Source organism: Rhinopithecus bieti, unplaced genomic scaffold (genome assembly GCF_001698545.2).
Source record: "Rhinopithecus bieti isolate Rb0 unplaced genomic scaffold, ASM169854v2 scaffold_34876, whole genome shotgun sequence".
Classification (NCBI taxonomy): domain Eukaryota; kingdom Metazoa; phylum Chordata; class Mammalia; order Primates; family Cercopithecidae; genus Rhinopithecus; species Rhinopithecus bieti.
Genome location: NW_016814760.1, coordinates 947,824 through 969,248, shown reverse-complemented (window position 1 = coordinate 969,248; position 21,425 = coordinate 947,824). Strand labels below are relative to the sequence as shown.

The window sequence follows — 21,425 nt, the reverse complement described above, 5'->3', positions numbered from 1 at the left end:
CTTCCATTCACCATCTAACTGGAGGTCCTGGCTGGCTCAATAACACAAGAAAAAAGAAATAAGAGGCATATGAAACAGAAAACAGATGTTATTGCTCATACTATAATTATGCATATCAGAGGTCAGCAAACCGTGACCCATGAGCCAAATCTGGCCATTGCCTGTTTTTATATTAAAGTTTTGTTTGTATACATATTGTCTATAGCTGCTTTTGAACTACTAGGGCAGAGTTGAGTAGTTACATTAGTTACATTAGAGACCTATATGTCCTACAAAGCTAACAAAGGTTTGCTACCTGGTCCTCTACAGAAAATGTTTGGTGATCATCCATCTATTAAAATAATACGAAAGAACCTAGAGACAGCTATTAAAACTAGTAAGAATGAGTTAGCAAAGTTACTAAATAGCTGACAATGTGAAAATATCAGTTGTATTCCTATGTATTTATAAGTATTGTATTCCTATGAAAGATATCTTTTATAATAGCAACTAAAACTATAAAGATATCTTAGAATAAATATACCAAAAGAACTTCATTGAGAAAATTATAAAACATTGAAAGGTATAAAAGGAGACCCACATCCTAGGCAATGTGGCAAAACCTCATCTCTACAAAAAATACAAAAATTATCCAGACATGGTGGCCTGTGCCTCTAGTCCCAGCTACTTGTGGGGCTGAGGTAGGAGAATCGTTTGAGCCCAGGAGATCAAGGATGCAGTGAGCTGTGTTTGTGCTGCTGCACTCCAGCCTGGGTGACAGAGCGAGACTCCATCTCAAAAAAAAAAGAAAAATATATTTCCACAATTGTCATATAATATTCCATGTCACTTCATGAACTGGTAAATGACACACTTTTAGTATTCTCTTTATTATTGTAGATATCATGATTTAACATCATCTTTATTATTGTAGGTATCATGACTGGTGCCTTTTATTCAGTCTCAACATTATTAAATCAAATGATATTGACATATTATGAGGTAAGCTTCTGCTTGTGTCAGATTGCATGCCTGGCCAAGAATTTTTCTTTAGCAATATAACTGTCGTTAGCAGGGTCATGAGATTAAGGATTATGACATTGTTGCTATCAAATATTTACATTTGTTTTAATTGAGAATATATTTGTTAAAAAATGAAATTTCCACAACTTTAGAGATCTGATTGGCTTTTATTATCAATTCCTTTATTGGACAGCATCCCATCTAAAGATTTGGAAAGGTACTGATGAGCTGAGCAGAGGAGATGGGCTTTATAGACAGAAAAAGACTGAAGAAAGCAGAAACAAGGAGCAAAGAGCAGATTCGTTGTTACAAAGTTACTTTCCTTATAGGATTAAAACAAAGGGGACTAGGCCCCATCTGACAGGTTGCTTATGTATATCTCTTTTTGTTTGGAAAAGTGGCCCATTTTAAAGTTCAGTTTGATTATGTGGCACCTAGCACTAGTGACACTGTTCTGTGTGGTCTGGTCTGTTGGGTCTAGTGTGGGAGCTCACTCCAAAACAATGGCCTCCTATCATTTTAATTTAACATATTTAATCCAGTTTATAAAACACACAGTATGGCCAGGCGCGGTGGCTCACGCCTGTAAACCCAGCACTTTGGGAGGCCGAGGAGGATCACCTGAGGTCGGAAGTTTGAGGCCAGCATGACCAACATGGAGAAATCCCGTCTCTACTAAAAGTACAAAATTAGCTGGGCATGGTGGCGCATGCCTGTAATCCCAGCTATTCGGGAGGCTGAGTCAGGAGAAACGCTTGAGCCTGGGAGGTGGAGGTGGCAGTGAGCCGAGATCGTGCCATTGCATTCCAGCCTGGGCAATAAGAGCGAATCCCTGTCTCAAAACAAAAAACAAAAAACACGCCAGACACCGTGGCCCACACCTGTAATCCCAGCCAAGATAGCACCACTGCACTCCAGCCTAGCGACAGAGTGAGACTCCATCTCAAAAAAACAAACAAAAAAACCCACACAATGTGGAAAGCAGAAGTTACTATCCCTGTGACGATACCTAAGTTTATTTTTAGGAAATAATATGATTGGTTATGTGGAAAAAGACAAAACATTTTAAGGGAACTCAGCATAAATATAGATAAATATCAAGTTCCGATTGACGTGTCTTTGCTTTTGAAAGGGTAAAGCAGTTGTACTATGTAAAAGCTATCGATTAACCTCCTTTTGAGACATCTATACAGTGTCATACCTTGCTTAGTGACAGGGATACCTTCTGAGAAATTCACTAGGCAGTTTCATTGTTGTGAATATGATGCAGTGTACTTCATTGTTGTGTGAGTATAATACAGTGTAGTAGGCAAACCTGATGGTGTAGCCTACTACATACCTAGGCTGTGTAGTATAGCCTGTTGCTCCTAGGTTACAAACCTGTATAGCATGTTACTTTACTGAATATTGTAGGCAGTTGTAATACAATGGTAAGTATTGTGTATCTAAATATATCTAAACAGAGAAGGTAGAATAAAAATATGGTATTATAATCTTACGGGATCACTACTGTATATATGAGTCAGTGTTGACCTAGATGTCATTATGGAACACATGACTGTCTATACTTAAGAATCCTCACAAAAATCATTGTACTTCTAACCACAGAGGATTAAGGAAAATTTTCCTTTTTTATTTCTTCTATTATTTTAGGCTTCTTTTCTGGTTTTAAAATGTAATGCTTATGTATATTCTTTACCTGCCCTCCCCCTCCCACCCTAACACGCGTACTAAATCTTCCTACTGTGTGCTTAGTTTTATCTAATTATTTTCATTAACTGTGAAAAGGTGTGGGAATGTGAAGAGTCTGAATTAGTTAATCCATTTATTTGATCAACTTCTGATGCAAATTGTTTTCAGGGAGAAGAAGTCAGTGCTGGAAGGATTGGGCTAACACTAGTAGTAGCTGGAATGGTGGGCTCTATTCTTTGTGGCTTATGGCTGGATTATACCAAAACATACAAGTAAGTGAAAGTAAATACATGTATGGTGTGTAACCAAAGGTATTTTGATTTTAAAAGACAATTCGCTTTTTATTTTAAGAAATTTAAAACATATTATCACTTAGATATGGATTCTAAACACTAGTAGGTTCTCTTCACTTAAGTGTTTCAATACTCTGTGTATTATATTATTTTATTGGTCACATTTATTTCAATTTTGAGAACTTGGATACCTTATGAACCCCTTCTTTCTAACAATACTTATACCTACCACTTCAGAAGGAATTATTTCTATTCTAAAAAAAGCCATTTCTGAGAAATATTTGACTTTTGATAGACTTTGTCTTTTTTTTTTTTTTCCGAGGTGGGGTCTCACTCTGTCACCCAGGCTAGAGTGCAGTGGTACCATCTTGGCTCACTGCAGCTTCTGCTTTCCAGGCTCAAGTGATTCTCCCACCTCAGCCTCCTCAGTAGCTGTGACCACAGGTGAGCAGCACCACACTCAGCTAATTTTTTAACTTTTTGGAGACAGGGTTTCACCATGTTGCCCAGGCTGGTTTTGAACTCCTGAGGTCAGGCAGTCCACCCACCTCAGCCTCCCAAAGTGCTGGGATTACAGGCAGGAGCCACCATGCCCGGCCTGTCTTGTTCTTTTCTTATGTTGTGGGCTTAAATACAAAAACAAAAAAGTAATTCTTTCCGATAAAAAATTATCGTTGAGCATAAGGCTTTATTTTGCCAAGAACTTTTTGGCTAAAGTACCCCCAGACTATAGTACCAGTTAACTGTAATATAATGCATAATGTGAAAGTGCTGGCTTGATAAAATGTCTTATGCCTGTAATCCCAGCACTTTGGGAGGCCAAGGTGGGTAGATTGCTTAAGGCCAGGAGTTGGAGACCAGCTTGGGCAACATGGTGAAACTCCATCTCTACTGAAAATACAAAAAATAGCTGAGTGTGGTGGTGAGCACCTGTAATAACAGCTACTCAGGAGGCTAAGGAAGGAGAATTGCTTGAACCCAGGAGGCAGAGGTTGCAGTGAGCTGAGATAGCATGCCACTGGACTCCAGCCTGGGTGACAGAGCAAGACACTGTCTAAAAAAAAAAAAAAGAAAGCAAGAATATATTCTGTTAATTGTACATTATATGGACCCACCAAAATGCTAATACCAAAGAAAATAAATGATACCAACTGGGAGACTAAGAAAGGGTTTCAGAGGCAGCATATTTTGCTCTGGGAGTTAAAAGAATCACCACATTTTTTAACAGGCCAAAACTTCCCCCTGTACTTGGAAATGAATGAATGAAACTATTAATGAATAAATGAATGAAATATGGAACTGTGTCCCATGCACCTTTCAAGGCTCAAGATATATTTGATATTATTAGTCTAAACCCTACCAAAAATATCTCTAATCTTGAAATTCTCCAAGATAATTTTTCCATAAATTAAGATAACACTTACCTTAGCTTTAGTTAGCATTATTGTAAACTGATAGCTTAGAGTGAAACCTACTTGATTTATAGATGAAGGAAGCATATGTAAAGGATTAAATTCCTTAAGTTTTTCATCCATTATACATTTAGAAAACTTGATAGGCATAGACGTGTGTTCTTTGCCACTGTGTCTTTCTTCTCAGGGTAACTGCCATTCATTTGCCAAACTCCTGTTGTGTGCATCTCTCTTAGATGACAATTATGGCAAGCAGTATATGATCCCTGTTGTTAACATGTTTGTAGTCTAAATGGAGCAAATAAGGCATTCACATGTGAAAAGTTAAATAATAGAGCAAACTAAAATAGATGTCATCAGTTTTATAGTACCAAAATGACAAAGGAATTTGGAAGAAAGAGAGACCCTTATAAGCTGGTGTGGTTACAGAAGGCATTTGGAAGAGGTAGAATTTGATCTGAATCTTGAAATGTGAATAGGGAACTATCCCATTTGGTGGCATAAAAATGATTTTATTCATAAAAAAGTATCCCCGTCTGAGCATTCGATATGGTGTGGTTTTGTTTCCTGATGCTGCTGAATCTTAAATTAAAAATGCTTTTAAATTTATGCTTTGGTGGATACATTTTCCATAGACAAGAAGGGGTGAAATTTGAAAATCAAAGATTCATTACTGAACAGATAAGAGTGATGATTTTTATATGTCTAGGAGAATTAGACAAAATACTAACAACTTTGTTGTTTTTGTTTTAGACAGACTACTCTGATAGTTTATATTTTGTCTTTTATTGGAATGGTTATCTTTACTTTCACATTGGACCTCGGATACATTATCATCGTGTTTGTTACTGGAGGGGTGCTTGGGTAAGTATCAGATGTGTTTAGGAGGAGTGATAGCATGCTGTTATGATTCTGAAGTATTATTACTCTGGTCTCTAATTTTTTAAGTTCATCCAAAGGTTCTTCAATATTTTAAACTTTAAGGATTCATTCTGTGCATATAAACGTGTAATTCTTAAGAACTATTAAAATTCTTTAAAATTGGTTTTTGGTATACCATAGGTTAAAAAAATGGATAAGCCTTACTTAATCTGTGTAACTTTATTTGGTTACAAAGACAGTTGACTTATAAAACTGGAAGTAAATTTTTCTCAGAAAAAAATTTGGTATTAGTTGCTTCCAGTTCTGTAATCTTGAGCTGATTGGTCAATAATAATAGTTCCTTACTTTGACATAGCAACTTCAAAATATTCACTTATTTGGTCATTAGAATAAGCCTAAGATGCAAAATGATTACATCAGTATGTGATTGTGACCTTCTGATAATTCTTTCTGTAATTCTGGATTTATTTTCCTAGCTTCTTCATGACTGGTTACCTCCCTTTGGGTTTTGAATTTGCTGTTGAAATCACTTACCCTGAATCTGAAGGTACTTCATCTGGTCTTCTTAATGCTTCTGCACAGGTAAACCTCTGATTTCTCTAAACCTGAGATGATTATTATACCAGATATTCTAGTGAGTAATGAGTTTGACTATGGTTTTATTTGTTGTTGTTGTTGTTGTTTTGTATTTTGGAAACAGGGTCTTGCTCTGCTACCCAAGCTGGAGTGCAGTAGTGCAGTCATGGCTCACTGCAGCTTCAAACTCCTAGGCTCAAGCAATCCTCCCTCCTCTGCCTCCAGAGTATTTGGGATGACAAGTGCACACCAGCATGCCCAGCTAAATGTTTTTTGTTATTTTTTGTAGAGAGGGGGTTTCGCCTTGTTGTCCAGCCTGGTCTCGGACTCCTGGGCTCAAGCAATTCGCCTACCTCAACCTCCCAAAGTGCTAGGATTACACGTGTGAGCCACTGTGCCCAGCCTGACCATGGTTTTTGTTTAATAATTCAACTTTTCAATGAATGTTTCTAGAAAACAAATCATATAAACAATAAGTTAAGAAAAGTTCTGGTGAAAACTTTATACTTGTTTTAAATAAGTAAACTTAATAATAAATTATTTTTCTTATTGTATTTTAGATATTTGGAATTTTGTTCACATTGGCTCAAGGAAAGCTCACATCAGACTATGATCCTAAGGCAGGAAACATTTTTCTCTGTGTCTGGATGTTTATAGGCATCATTTTAACAGGTAAATTAGGGCGTTTGCCTGGCAAAAGGACTTGTGTCATGTGTTAATTTTCATGTATATTGCTTCTCAATAGCTTGGCAGAACTCAAGGGGAAAAAATGAGGTAAAAAGCAGGACATTATTTGTTTTCTTCTAAGGACATGAATCTATTACTTCATTTTGCAGATTTCAAATTCAATACAGTTACTCTGCATAGCAAGCAAAACTGTTGTAAAAAGAGGAGTAAAGGCCGGGTGCGTTGGCTCACGCCTATAATCCCAGCACTTTGGGAGACAGAGGCGGGCAGATTACTTGAGGTGAGGTGTTTGAGACCAACCTGGCCAACATGGCAAAACCCCATCTCTACTAAAATTTGCCAGGTGTGGTAGCGCGCACCTGTAGTCCCAGCTACTTGGGAGGCTGAGGCAGGAAAATCGCTTGAACCCAGGAGACAGAGGTTGCAGTGAGACAAGATCACACCAATGCACTCTAGCCTGGGCAACAGCAAGACTCTGTCTCAAGAAAAAGAGTGGTAAAGACGCGGAGTTGGGAAGACCTGGCCTCAAATTGCGATTCTGCTGCACACTAGGAGTGTGACTTTAGCAGGTTGCTTAACCTCTCACATCCTCCTTTCCTCATTTATATAATAGAGCGTTAAAGCCTCCTTTATAGGGTTACCGTGAGGATTAATTGAAATGGTTCATGAAAAGTTCCTAGTGTCTGGCACCTGGGAGGTGCCTAACACGTGTTTCTACTGTTACAATGTGGTAGAGGTGGTAAGCAGTCAAGTGGTAGTGGTGGAAATAGTATGTGGAATCCTTAGCTAGTGCTTATACTTCTTAGGTATAGTCATCATAGACATGCTGGAAAGAAAATAGTGCTCAATCTCCAGAGAAAGAGAATGTCAAAGAATTTTTATCCATAGTTTGCCCATGCACATGGGTATACAATAGATTTGGAAGCAAGACTTATGTTCAGAAGTATTTCCAGGTGCATGTTGGCTTGTAGTATTATTTTACTTTGTGAATTTCCTTCTGTATCCCTTTACCATCGTGAGGGACAGAAGCTTTGGATATTCAGGAGAGATTATAGTCAGCCCTTTGTGTATCCCGTGGGTTCTTCATCTGTGGATTCAACTGTGGGTTGAAATTAATTGGAAAAAAAATGAATGGTTGCATCTGCACTGAACATGTACAGACTTTTAAAATGTCATCATTCCCTAAACATTATAGTATAAAAACTATTTACATTGTATTTGATATTAGTAATCTAGAGATGATTTAAGTATGTAGGAGGATGTGTGTACGTTATATATAAATACTACCCAGGGGTGTCCAATCTTTTGCCTTCTCTGGACCACATTGGAACAAGAATTATCTTGGGTCACACATGAACTACTCTAATACTAATGATAGCTAATGAACTAAAAAAAAAATTGCAAAATATCTCATAATGTTTTTAAAAAGTTTATGAGTTTGTGTTGGGCCACATTTAAAACTGTCCTGGGCCACATATGGCCTGCAGACCACAGATTGAACAAGCTTATACTACACCATTTCATATAAAGGAATTGAGCATTCATGGATTTTGGTATCTGAGGCGGGGTCTTGGAATCAGTCCCTCGCAGATACCAAGAGAGATTGTGCTTCTTTGATCTGGTTATAACTTAGTTGGAGGACAGAATCTATCAGAAAGATGTGAATCAGAATTTCTTCTACTGTTTGTTGAATACCTGATCATTCTTTGTGAAACCTTCAATATGAAATCTCACCAGTGATAAAGATTTTGGATATACACAACTACCTAAGGTTGCTCACTCATTATTGTATGAATGATAGGAACCTGAGCATTCATTCATTAAGCTAAAAGAAAGTGAGTGCAGTCTGTTTCCTCAAAGAAAAGCATCTTATCACAAGGGAGTTTTTCCCCCATCCAATTAGTATAATAAAACATACAAAACTGTGAAATATGTAATATATTAACAATATATTAAATAAATATGTAATATTTAACTATTGTTCTTTCATAAGTAATTCCATGTTGGTTCTTAATTTCCAGGCAAGTACTATATCTTATCTAAGACTATTACTATTGGCTGGACGTGGTAGCTCACGCTTATATTCCCAGCACTTTGGGAGGCTGAGACAGGCGGATCATTTGAGGTCAGGAGTTCGAGACCAGCCTGACCAACATAGTGAAACCTCGTGTCTACTAAAAATACAAAAAAATTCAGCCAGGTGTGGGGGCACACACCTGTAATCTCAGCTACCTGGGAGGCTGAGGCAGAAGAATTGCTTGAACCTGGGAGATGGAGGTTGCAGTGAGTGAAGATCACACCACTGCACTCCAGCCTGCACAACAAAGGCGAGACTCTGTCTCAAAAAAAAGTATTATTGTTATACCAAAGAAGGGAGCAGTTTTGTAATCCCCTTTCAAATTACTTTTACAAGAGATTCATGAATTCTAATTCAAACAAATCAAGTCTTGAAAATTAAGAAGTGAGAATAAATCTTTAAAATTAGTTTTACATTGATGCTTTTACCATCTCAAATGCTAATTAATTTCTCTCATATGTTGAGTATTTTACTACAGAGCTTTGTTATTATTGTATCTGTTACGGTCGTCTGTGATAGTGATCTTTGGTGTTACTATTGTAATTGTTTGGGGACATCATGAACTACACCCATAAAAGATGGTGAACTTAATAAAGGTTTTGTGTGTTCTGACTGCTCCACTGACCAGCCATTCCCGTATCTCTTTTCCCCTTGTTGGGCTTCCCTATTCTCTGAAGCACAACAATATTGACATCAGGGTCCTGATTAATACCCCTGAATTAATACCCCTACAATGGCTTCTAAATGTTTAAGCGAAAGGAAGAATAGTAAATCTCTCATCTTAAATCAGAAGCTAAAAATGATTAAGCTTAGTGAGGAAGTCATGTCAAAAGCCCAGAGAGCCCAAAAGCTAGGCCTTTTGCACCAAACAATTAGCCAAGTTGCTAATGCAAAGGAAAAATTATTAAGGGAAATTAAGAATGCTACTCCATTGAACACACAAATGATAAAGCACAACATCCTTATTGATACGGAGAAAGTTTGAGTGGTCTTGTTAGAAGATCATACCAGCCACAGCATCCCCGGAAACCAAAGCCTAATCTAGAGCAAGGCCCTAACTGTCCAATTCTGTGAAAGCTGAAAGAGGTGAGAAAGTTGCAGAAGAAAAGCTGGAAGCTAGCAGAGGTCAGTTCATGAGGTAAGGAAAGAAGTTGTCTTTATAACATAAAACTGCAAGGCGAAGCAGCAAGTGCTGATGTAGATGCTGAAATAAATTATCCAGAAGATCTAGCTAAGATTGTTGATGAAGGTGGCTACAATAAACAAATTTTCCATGTAGATGAAACAGGCTTATATTGGAAGAAGATGCCTTCTAGGACTACCATAGCTATAGAGGAGGAATCAATGTCTGGCTTCAAAGGACAAGCTGACTCTCCTGTGAGGGGTTGATGCAGCTGGTGACTTTAAATTGAAACTAATGCTTGTTGACCATTCTGAAAATCCTAGGGCCCTTAAGAATTAGGCTAAATTTGCTCTGCCTAAGCTCTATCAATGGAACAATGAACCTGAAACCTGTAGTTGATAGTACATCTGTTAATAGCATGGTTTGCTGAATATTTTAAACCCATTGTTGAAGCCTGCTACTCAGAAAAACATTCCTTTCAAAATAGTACTGCTCTTTGACGAATTCACCTGTTTACCCAAGAGCTCTGATGAAGATGTACAAGGAGATCAATGTTGTTTTCATGCCTGGAAATACAGCATCCCTTCTGCAGCCCATGGATCAAGCAGTAGTTTCAACTTTCAAGTCTTGTTCTTTAAGAAATACATTTCAAAAGGCTGTAGCTGCCAGAAATAATTATTCCTCTCTTGGATCTGGGCAAAGTAAATTGAGAACTTTCTGGAAAGGATGCACCATCCTAGATGCCATTAAGAACATTCTTGATTCATGGGAGGAGGTCAAACTATCAACATTAACAGGAGTTTGGAGGAAGTTAATTCCATTCTCATGGATGATTTTGAGGGGTTCAAGACTTCAGTGGAGGAAATAGCTGCAGATGTGGTGGGAATAACAAGAGAACTGGAATTAGAAGTGGAATATGAAGAGGTAACTGAATTGCTGCATCTCATGGTAAAACTTGAACAAATGAAGGGTTGCTTCTTATGGATAAGCAAAGAAAGTGTTTTCTTGAGTTGGAATCTACTAGTAAAGATGCTGTAAATGTTGAAATGACAACAAAGGATTTAGAATATTATATAAACTTAGTTGATGAAGCAGTGGCAGGGTTTGAGAAAATTGACTCCTATTTTGAGGAAGTTTTGTGGGTAAAATGTTATCAAAAAAGTATTGCACACAGAGAGATCTTTCGTGAAAGGAAGAGTTGATTAATATGGCAAACTTCGTCACTGTCTTACTTTAAGAAATTGTCACAGCCACTCCCACCTTTTAGCAGCCACCACCCTGATCTGTCAGCAGTCATCACCATCAAGGCAAGACCCTCCACCAGCAAAAAGAGAACTTGCAGAAGGCTTGGATAATAATTAGCATTTTTTTAGCAGTAAAGTGTTTTTTGTTTTGTTTTGTTTTAGATGGAGTTTCGCTCTTGTTGCCCAGGCTGGAGTGGAATAGTGCCATCCCAGCTCACTGCAACCTCTGCCTCCTGGGTTCAAGTGATTCTCCTGCCTCAGCCTCCTGAATAGCTGGGATTACAGATGCCCACCACCATACCGGCTAATTTTTGTATTTTTAGTAGAGATGGGGGTTTCACTATGTTGATTAGGCTGGTCTCGAACTGACCTCAGGTGATCCTCCTGCCTTGGCCTCCCAAAGTGCTAGGATTACAGGCATGAGCCACCGTGCCTGGCCAGTGAAGTGTTTTTAAATTAAGGCATGTAGATTGATTTTTTTAAAGACATAATGCTATTGCAAACTTTAAATAGACTACAGTATAGTATAAATATAACTTTTTATGCACTGGAAAACCAAAAAATTTGTGCAGTTTCGTGATCTCGGCTCACTGCAAACTGCATCTCCCAGGTTCAAGCGATTCTCCTGCCTCAGCCTCCCTAGTTGCTGGGACTACAGGCACGTGCCGCCATGTCCAGCTAACTTTTTGTTTTTAGTAGAGATGGGGTTTCACTCTCCTGACCTTGTGATCCACCCACCTCGGCCTCCCAGTGCTGGGATTACAGGCGTGAGCCACCGTGCCCAGCAATATTCACTCTTTTGTGGTGATCTGGAGCTGAACCCACAATATCTCTGAGATATACCTGCATTCCCTTCTGCCTAGAATGTCTTCCTCTCCTCTTGTCTGCTTGACAAGTTATTACTCAGTTTTTTCCAGTATCAAATATGTCTTCTCTGGAAAACCTTCTCTAATTTCCTTTGGCTGACATAGACTTTTTTGCTCCCCCTTCCCCACCATACCTTGCAATTATCATACACTGTTATACTTGTTTACATGTCAAAGTTTCCCTAGATTGGAGAGTCCTTTCAAAAAAAGAATTACTTTTTATTTTTGTATCATTGGTTGCTAGCATTCCCGTGTTTGTTCAATAATGAATGACTTACTAATTGTTAACAACTTTAGAGAGGTACTATTATTTTTCAGGCTATTGGGATGCTATTAAATATCATGACACTACAGTGTATTAAATTTGACAATACCAAGAAAGACTTTGAGCTGCTTTTAAAAAAAATCTTCACATAACAGTTTATAGTAACTCCATTGATGCCTCTCTGTTTCAGCATTAATCAAGTCGGATCTGCGAAGACACAACATAAATATAGGAATTACAAATGTTGATGTTAAAGCTGTAAGTAATGAATATTTTTATGATTATACTGTTGAGAAATATGTATAGAGTAAATGTAAAACCATGTTTTTTTATTTAGCTATTTTTCCCCCAAGTCAACTGTTGATCTGTTATAATAGGATATGCCAGATGCTATACATTTTTAATCTTCTGATTATTTTATAGGTACCAGCTGACAGTCCCACAGACCAAGAATCAAAAACGGTTATGTTGTCCACGCAGTCAGAATCAGCAATTTGAAGAGAAAGGAAAAGTTACTATCCTGTAGTAATTGGGGACAATGTGATCATCCTTGGAGAGAGATATGAGCACCAAGACTGGGTTTGTATGTGGTGGGGGAAGAGACACACTTACTTGAAAATTACCATATGAACTCTAAATGCGTAATTATTATTTTGCTTAATTGTTAATTTAAGGGAAATTTTCTTAAAATTCTTCTGTTTACATCATGTTAACACTATTGTTTATCTAATCAGTGTCCAGTTTTTAGTCTTATATTGTATCTGAAAGTAAGCTTCTTGACATTTGCTTTTAAAAGTCGATGTTTTCTTTTTTGTAGAAAATGGAAGCTTAGAAGACTTTTAAAGTGATAATATGGGGTGTTCAGTCCCCATAAGATATAATTGTTCATGCAGTTTATATATTAAAATATCCAATGGAACTAAATGTACAATATATTCCTAATTGGCTGCCTTTTCACTGTGCTGACCAACTGTTCAAGCCACTTCATATGAGTACAACATACCAACATGACACTACTCACCCACAAAGGACAGCATTGGGATCAGGCTTTCAGATGACCTCTACGATTTTTCCCATTTATTGTACTCTTGTTACACATGCAGTCAATGGCTACAAAAACTATTCTGTGTACAGATTCTACCCAGACTTTGGTATTAGAATTATGTTCTCATTAAGGAGCCTGGTTATAGGCTCGTTCTGTCTTGAGTTCTTTTCTGTGCTGCCTTTCTATCATGGATAAATGCTAACACTGTATTTTTTTCATTCCAACTTGAGATAGTTTTGTACCCATTGCCTTTTTTTTATTTTAAACTTGCTTCTTTTTTTTTCCTGATGTGTAACTTTCTAGTAAGACAATTTCATCATATATGTTACTGGCTATTTCATGATTTCTTGTATCACATCCTATATTTTGCTTTGAAGATTCCTGAAATAAGGAAATCTGTAATAACTTCAGATAGCCTACATGTCTCCATTTAGTGGAGATCTCTTGAATGCTGTTTGAATTCTGCAGTATCATTTTTATGACCATTCTCCTTTGAGGAATACTATTCCCAGGTACATGCTCCATCAGTGTGCCAGGGAGTGGATTCTTTTCTTCACTGCAGCGTCATCACACTGTTGGAGTTGTCTGCTCTTTTACATGCTCAGGTAGGGAAAATAGGACCAAATATATTTCCACAGTGCCTACCACTGTGTCATGTTTACAGTGAGAGGTTAAGTATTGTTGATGTCCTGACTCTGAGCTCATGGGGAGTATCTTTATAGTAATGACATTTGATCAGCCATAGAATTTACATTATGTTCATATGCACCCAAAAAAGCTAGTCAGGTAATGAATACCCTTGAAGTGAATAGCAGTTTTGATTTAGGCAGTGTGTCAGGCCATCCTTGCATTGCTATAAAGAAATACTTGGGCCAGGCGTGGTGGCTCACGCGTATAATCCCAGCACTTTGGGAGACCGAAGTGGGTGGATCACCTGAGGTCAGGAGTTCAAGACCAGCCTGGCCAACATGGTAAAAACCCATCTCTACTAAAAAAAAAAAGTGAATAAAATAAAATAAACCAGGCGCTGTGGCTGTGGCTCATGCCTGTAATCCCAGCACTTTAGGAAGCCGAGGCAGGTGGATCACGAGGTCAAGAGTTCAAAACCAGCCTGGCCAAGATGGTGAAACCCTGTCTCTACTAAAAATACAAAAATTAGCCGGGCGCAGTGGCAAGCGCCTGTAATCCCAGCTGCTCGGGAGGCTGAGGCAGGAGAATCACTTGAATGCGGGTGGCAGAGGTTGCAGTGAGCTGAAATCACGCCACTGCACTCCAGCCTGGGAGATAAAGTGAGACTGTCTCAAATAAATAAATAATACCTGAGGTTTAGCACAAGCACGATGGCTTACACCTATAATCTCAGCACTTTGGGAGGCTGAGGTGGGTGGATTACTTGAGGTCAGGAGTTGAAGACCAGTCTGGCCAACATGGTGAAACCCCATCGCTACTAAAAATACACACACACACACACAAATTAGCCGGGCATGGTGGCACACGCCTGTAGTCCCACCTTGGGAAGCTGAGGCATGAGAATTGCCTGAACCTGGAAGGCGGAGGCCACAGTGGGCTGAGATTGCACCTCTGCATTCCAGCCTGGGTGACAGAGCAAGACTCTGTTTCAGGAAAGAAAGAACAGAAATACTTTAGACCGTGTAATTTACAAATAAAAAAGGTTTAAGTAGCTTACGGTTCTGCAGGCTGTGTAAGCATGGCACCAGTGTCTGCTCGGCTTCTGGGGAGCCCTCAGGGAGATTTACTCATGGTGGAAGGCTAAGTGGGAGCAGAGATGTCACACGGCGAAGCAGGAGCTAGAGAGCAGGGAGGTGCCATACACCTTCAAACAACCAGATTTTGTGAAAACTCACTCACTACTGCAAGAATAGCACCAAGCCATGAGGGATTCACTCCCAGGACCCAAACACCTTCCATTAGGGCCACCCTGCAACATTGAGGATTACATTTCAACATGAGATTGGAGGGACAAGTATCCCAACTATATCAGGCAGAATATATGCATTGATATATATTGAAATTATAACATTCTTTATAATCAAGTTACTGTAAATTATGTAGAATCTGACCCTGGGGAATGTGTTACCTTAAGAATTTGACTAAGAATCAGGAACTCTGTGTCCATGTCCTGAATGTGTTTCTGTACGTTCCTATAACTCTGGACAAGTCATTAAACCTCTCTGGGCAGTATTTTCCTCATCCATGAAATGGATGTGTTCAGTTTGATCTCAAAGATCTTTTCAAAATATTAAATGCTGTTAATCATGGAATAGACCAAATTATTATATCACAGGAACTTGAATCCAGCCTGAGAAAAATTCGCTGGACAACAGTCAGTTGAGGGTAACTCAAGCAGAGTATGTCCAATCATTACTTCTTTTAACATTTACGTTACAGGTAAAACAGCCAAAATATATGTTAAGGTCTCTCCCCAAATAATTATTTTTGTTTTTAAACTATCAATGTTGTTTAAACTAATCATGTACTTGAGTTCCTGAGGTTTTGAACAAATTACAAATGAAATTTAGAATACTTTATTTCTGAAAAGCATATACATATATGTTTGTGTATTTTTCCTTGTTAGAAAGGAGGTGAAATATGTGACAGAATGCAAAATGAATTGATAATTTTTCTGTATTTTGAGTGAAAGTTGTCTGTAATATATCAAACAAGAATTATAATTCTACAGTAATGTGTGACTTAATGACAGCTATATTCTGAGAAATTTGACGTTAGGTGATTTCATCATTGTGTGAACATCATGAAGTGTACTTACACAAACCTAGGTGGTAGAGCCTACTACATACCTAGGCTATATGGCAAAGCCTGTCACTTCTAGGCTACAAACCTGTATAGCATGTTCATGTATTGAATACCTTAGGCAATTGTAACACAATGGTATTTGTATAATCTAAACACAGAACAGATAATACATTGTGCTACAATGTAACAATGGCTGTGGCATCACTAGGTGATAGGAATTTTTCAGCTCCATTATAATCTTATAGGATCTCTGTCATATGTGGTCCATTGTTGAGTGAAACATCATTATGTGGCACATGACTGTGTGTCATATTTTCAGAAAATGGAATAGGTAATCATCACTTGTGTGAATGTTAATCAAATGATTTAGGAAAGAAACTGGATGTTTTAAAAGCTGTTGCATTTATTATAAATGTCACAAATACAACTCTTGCCTATTGAGAATGTTGGAGAGATGTCTGTAAAAAAATTTATATGTAAAAATGTGTCTGTATGCAATAGTTTGAAAAATGCCTGTGTCATAAGTCATTACTCATGTTCTAATTTTTGCTCTTTGTACTGTTTATCTGTATGCTTGTTCTTCAATATTTCAGACTCAAAATAAATTTATTTTTTTATGTTAATTTGCTATGACTTTTTGAAAAATTCTGATGCTTAGGTTCACATGGGGAGTTTAAAGGGATTACAAAATTTCAGAATGGGAATGAGGGAATGAGGTAGTGCATGGAACATAAAATAGGGAAACAAAGTCTACCAGGGTCAGGGCTAAAATAGATACTAAAATATTTTATTCCTTTAAAAGTAACTTTAGAGAGTGATGTTAGCACGATGGCAGAATAGGAGCTTTGTATCATCATTCTTCCACAGAAGCATTGATTTTTACCAGTACTTTCAGATGATAGTTCTTTTGTAGGAATCCAGAAGTCCAATGTAGAAGTTCCAGCACACCCTTGGAGCAGAAATATCTGAGAATAAATGCATTAAAGAAAGGAAAAAGAACATTTTCACTTTATCTGCATCACTCCTCCTTGAAGTTAGCACAGCTTAGTGGCAAGAGAGACTCCCCTCAGTCCACGATTTCTCCCAAAGGAGAAGGTGATGGCATAGTGCGTGAGTGCTCAGCCCCTAGCTGTGTGGGATGCTGCCTAAGAACCCTACCTCTTTCTTGCCCCAATTAAAATACTGAGGTGATTGGCATAGCTAAGTGTTGGGAAAGGCTGGGAGGAGGGAAGAAAGGCTCTGAAACATTCTCAGCACTCCACAGACTCCATCAGGAAGCATACCCACCAGCCACTGGGATGCCTTGCATATGGACCTCCCACATGACCTATGGCCACCCCAAATGCTCTGTGCACCTCACCCCCATCTCCGTGAGGCTGGCTTCCCAAGCATGCCACATTGGATGGCAACTGCAAGCATCAAATATAGAGACAGATGGCTTGATTGTGGAACTGGAGCAAGGTACACAAACTTGAGTACTTAAGGGCACCACCCTAGGGGAAACAAATAGTAGGCTGTCAGGACCTGGCCTGGCTTTGTGGGATTGAGAGAAGGTATATAACTTCTAAGAATCCCCTGCTGCAAGTGGGAACGGGTTGTGGAGCAGGTGAATCCACAGGAAAGGTAGGAGAGACCCTCAGAATTCCTAGCCAGGCAGATTGATGAAGGCATTTCTCTCCTGAAGCTAGTCAATTAAGACTGGAAGAAGTGATTTTCTTCAAATGCAAGGATAGAAATGGAAGACTTCAAGAAAACAAACAAAAAATGGAAACATGATATCACCTAAGGAGCACAATAATATTACAGTAACAAATCCAAAGAAATTGAGATCTATGAATTGCTTGACAATAAATTTAAATTGTTTTAAGAAAATTCACTGAGCTGTAAGAGAACTGATACACAGCTCTATGAAATCAGAAAAACAATGCATGAACAAAATGGAAGTTCAGCAAAGAGATAGAAATAAAAAACAAATTCTGCTGCTGAAGAATACAATCAGAAAGGAAAAATGCAATAGTCAGCAGCAGATTTGATCAAGCAGAAGAAAGAATCTGAATTCCAAGATAGGTCATTTGAAAATATCCAGCTAGAGGAGAGAAAAAGAATGAAAGGATTAAAGAGAGCTTATGAGATTTATGAAACAACATTAAGAGCTAACATTTGCATTATGGAAATAATAAAGGAGAAGAGAAAGAAGGAGCAGAAAGCTTATTTAATAAAAAATGGCTGAAAGCTTCTCAAATGTGGGAGACACACAGACATTAAGGTATATGACGCTCAAAGGTCTGCAATGTGGTTCAACCCAAAAAAGACTTTGCCAAGACACATTGCACTCAAACAGTCAAAAGTAAAAGAATTAAAATTTCCCCCCCTTTTTTTTTTCTCTTTTTTGAGACAGAGTCTCACTCTTGTCCCCAGGCTGGAGTGCAGTGGCATGATCTTGGCTCACTGCAACCACCTCCTCCGAGGCTCAAGCAATTCTCATGCCTTAGCCTCCCAAGTAGCTGGGATTACAGGCATGCACCACCATGCCTGGCTAAATTTTTGGTATTTTTAATAGAGATAAGATTTCACCATGTTGGCCAGGCTGGTCTCAAACTCCCAGCCTCAAGTGATCCACCTGCCTTGGCCTCTCAAAGTGCTGGGATTACAGATATGAGCCACTGTGCCCAGCCAAAAATCAAAGAGAATTTTATTTATTTATTTTATTTTTTAATTTTTTTGATTTTAACAGCTTTATGAAGATATAATTCACATACCATACAATTTACCTATTTAAAGCGTATGTTAATTTTATACTTTTTAAAAACTTTGTTTATAGTATAGTCACAGATGTATGCAACCATTACCACAGTCAACTTCAGAGCATTTTCATCACTTCAAAAAGAAATCCCTTACCCCATAGCTATCACTCCCCTATGCCTTCATCTACCACCTCATTGATTCCTCAAGGATCTAGAACTAGAAATACCATTTGACCCAGCCATCCCACTACTGGGTATATACCCAAAGGATTATAAATTATGCTGCTATAAAGACACATGTACACATATGTTTATTGTGGCCCTATTCATAATAGCAAAGACTTGGAACCAACCCAAATGTCCATCAATGATAGGCTGGATTAAGAAAATACGGCACATATACACCATGGAATACTATGCAGCCATAAAAAAGGATGAGTTCATGTCCTTTGTAGGGAGATGGTTGAAGCCGGAAACCATCATTCTGAGCAAACTATTGCAAGGACAGAAAACCAAACACTGCATGTTCTTACTCAGAGGTAGGAATTGAACAATGAGAACACTTGGACACATGGTGGGAAACATCACACACTGGGGCCTGTCATGGAGTTAGGGGAGCGGGAGAGGGATAGTATTAGGAGATATACCTAATGTAAATGACAAATTAATGAGTGCAGCACACCAACATGGCACATGCATACATATGTAACAAACCTGCACGTTGTGCACATGTACCCTAGAACTTAAAGTATAATTTAAAAAAATATATATAAATAAAATTTTATATATTGAAAAAATATATAAATAAAAAATTTTTAAAATAGACAAATGTATAGAGATCAAAGAGAATTTTTAATGCAGCACAAGGAAAAAGAAGCTTATCACATACAAGGGAGACCCCTTGTATTTCTCAGCAGGAACCTTGCAGGCCAAGAAAGAGTAGGATGATATATTCAAAATGCTGAAATTTAAAAAAAAAATAGGGTCAGGCATGGTGGCTCACACCTGTAATCCCAGCACTTTGGGAGGCCGAGGTGGGCAGATCACAAGGTCAGGAGATCGAGACCATCCTGGCTAACAGAGTGAAACCCTGTCTCTACTAAAAAATACAAAAAATTAGCTGAATGTGGTGGCGGGTGCCTGTAGTCCCAGCTACTAGGGAGGCTGAGGCAGGAGAATGGTGTGAACCTGGGAGGTGGAGCTTTCAGTGAGCCAAGATCGTGCCACTGCACTCCAGCCTGGGTGACAGAGCAAGACTCCATCTCAAAAAAAATAAATTAATTAAATAAGATAAAAATAACAACAACAACAAAAAAACTGCTAACCAAGAATACATTACCTGATAAATCTGTCCTTAAGAAAAGGAAAGATTAACTTTCCCAGACAAACAAAAACTGAGGGAGTTAAATCACCACCAGACCTACCTTGCGAGAAATGCTAAATGGAGTTCTTCAAGCGGAAAGAAAAGTATGCTAATTCTAATGCTAATATGAAAACATAAAAAGATATAAAACTCTCTGCTAAAGATACATATATAGTCAAAATCAGAATATTCTAATATTGCAGTGGTTATGTGTAAATCATTTTAACTCATGTATAGGCTAAAAGACAAAAATATTAAAAATAACTAGCTTTGGTAATTCATTAATTGATACACAATATAAAAGGATGAGTATTGTGACAGCAAAAGCATAAAATGGGGGCATATAAAAGTGTAGAGTTTTTGTATGTAAACAAAGTTAAGTTGTTATCAGCTTAAAATAGACAATAAGATGTTTATGTAAGCCTATTTTAACCACAAAGCAGAAACCTGTAGTAGACACACACAGCTAAAGAGAAAGGGATCTGGCTGGGCACGTTGGCTCACGCCTGTAATCCCAGCACTTTGGGAGGCCAGGAGATCAAGACCATCCTGGCTAACACAGTGAAACCCCAGCTCTACTAAAAAAGACAAAAAAATTAGCCAGGTGTGGTGGCAGGCGCCTGTAGTCCCAGCTACTCGAGAGGCTGAGGCAGGAGAATGGTGTGAACTTGAACCCAGGAGGTGGAGCTTGCAGTGAGCCGAGATCGCACCAGTGCACTCCAGCCTGGGCAACAGAGTGAGACTCTGTCTCAAAAAAAAAAAAAAAAAAGAAAGAAAGGGATCTAAGTATACTACTAAGGAAAATCATCAAATCGCAAAAGACAGCAAGAGAGAAAGAAAAGAACAAAGGATCTTTAAAACAGCCAGAAAACAATTAACAAAACACCTATAAGTTCTTACCTGTCAATAATTACTTTAAATGTAAATGGGTTAAATTATCCAATCATAGACATAGATTGGCTAAAAGGATTTAAAAACCAAACTGTATGCTGCTTACCAGAGTCACTTTAGCTTTAAAGATATACATAGGCCATAAAGGGATGGAAAGAGAGAATTCATGCAAATGGAAACAGACATAGAGCAGAGTAGCTTTATTTATTTATTTATTTTTGAGACAGAGTCTCACTCTGTCACCCAGGTTGGAGTGTAGTGGTGCAATCTCTGCTCACTGCAAACTCCACCTCCTGGGTTGAAGTGATTCTCATGCCTCAGCCTCCCAAGTAGCTGGGATTACAGGTGTGTACCACCACACTCATCTAATTTTTATATTTTTAGGAAATAGAGTTTCACTGTGTTGGCCAGGCTGGTCTTGAATGCCTGACCTCAGGTAATCCGCCCACCTTGGCCTCCCAAAGTGCTGGGATTACAGTTGTGAACCA

General features: G+C 38.3%; 1 protein-coding gene across 2 annotated transcripts in view; it reads left to right on the top strand.

Annotated features, from left to right (window-relative positions):
• The window catches only part of FLVCR1 (FLVCR choline and heme transporter 1), a 33,143-nt gene extending 18,984 nt beyond the window's left edge, over positions 1–14,159 (top strand). Inside the window, exons 4-11 of one of the 2 annotated variants that reach the window (XR_001881482.1) lie at positions 914–981; positions 2,863–2,966; positions 5,153–5,263; positions 5,758–5,863; positions 6,418–6,529; positions 12,310–12,377; positions 12,543–12,698; positions 12,937–14,159. Coding sequence is in view for 1 of the 2 variants with exons in the window: in XM_017851956.1 (XP_017707445.1) it covers positions 914–981; positions 2,863–2,966; positions 5,153–5,263; positions 5,758–5,863; positions 6,418–6,529; positions 12,310–12,377; positions 12,543–12,617 (644 nt within the window). In the remaining variant the exon portion in view is untranslated. Of the gene's footprint in view, positions 1–913; positions 982–2,862; positions 2,967–5,152; positions 5,264–5,757; positions 5,864–6,417; positions 6,530–12,309; positions 12,378–12,542; positions 12,743–12,936 lie in introns of those variants that run through there. The other variant, XM_017851956.1, reaches the window with a different exon arrangement.
• Positions 14,160–21,425: the final 7,266 nt, after the last annotated feature.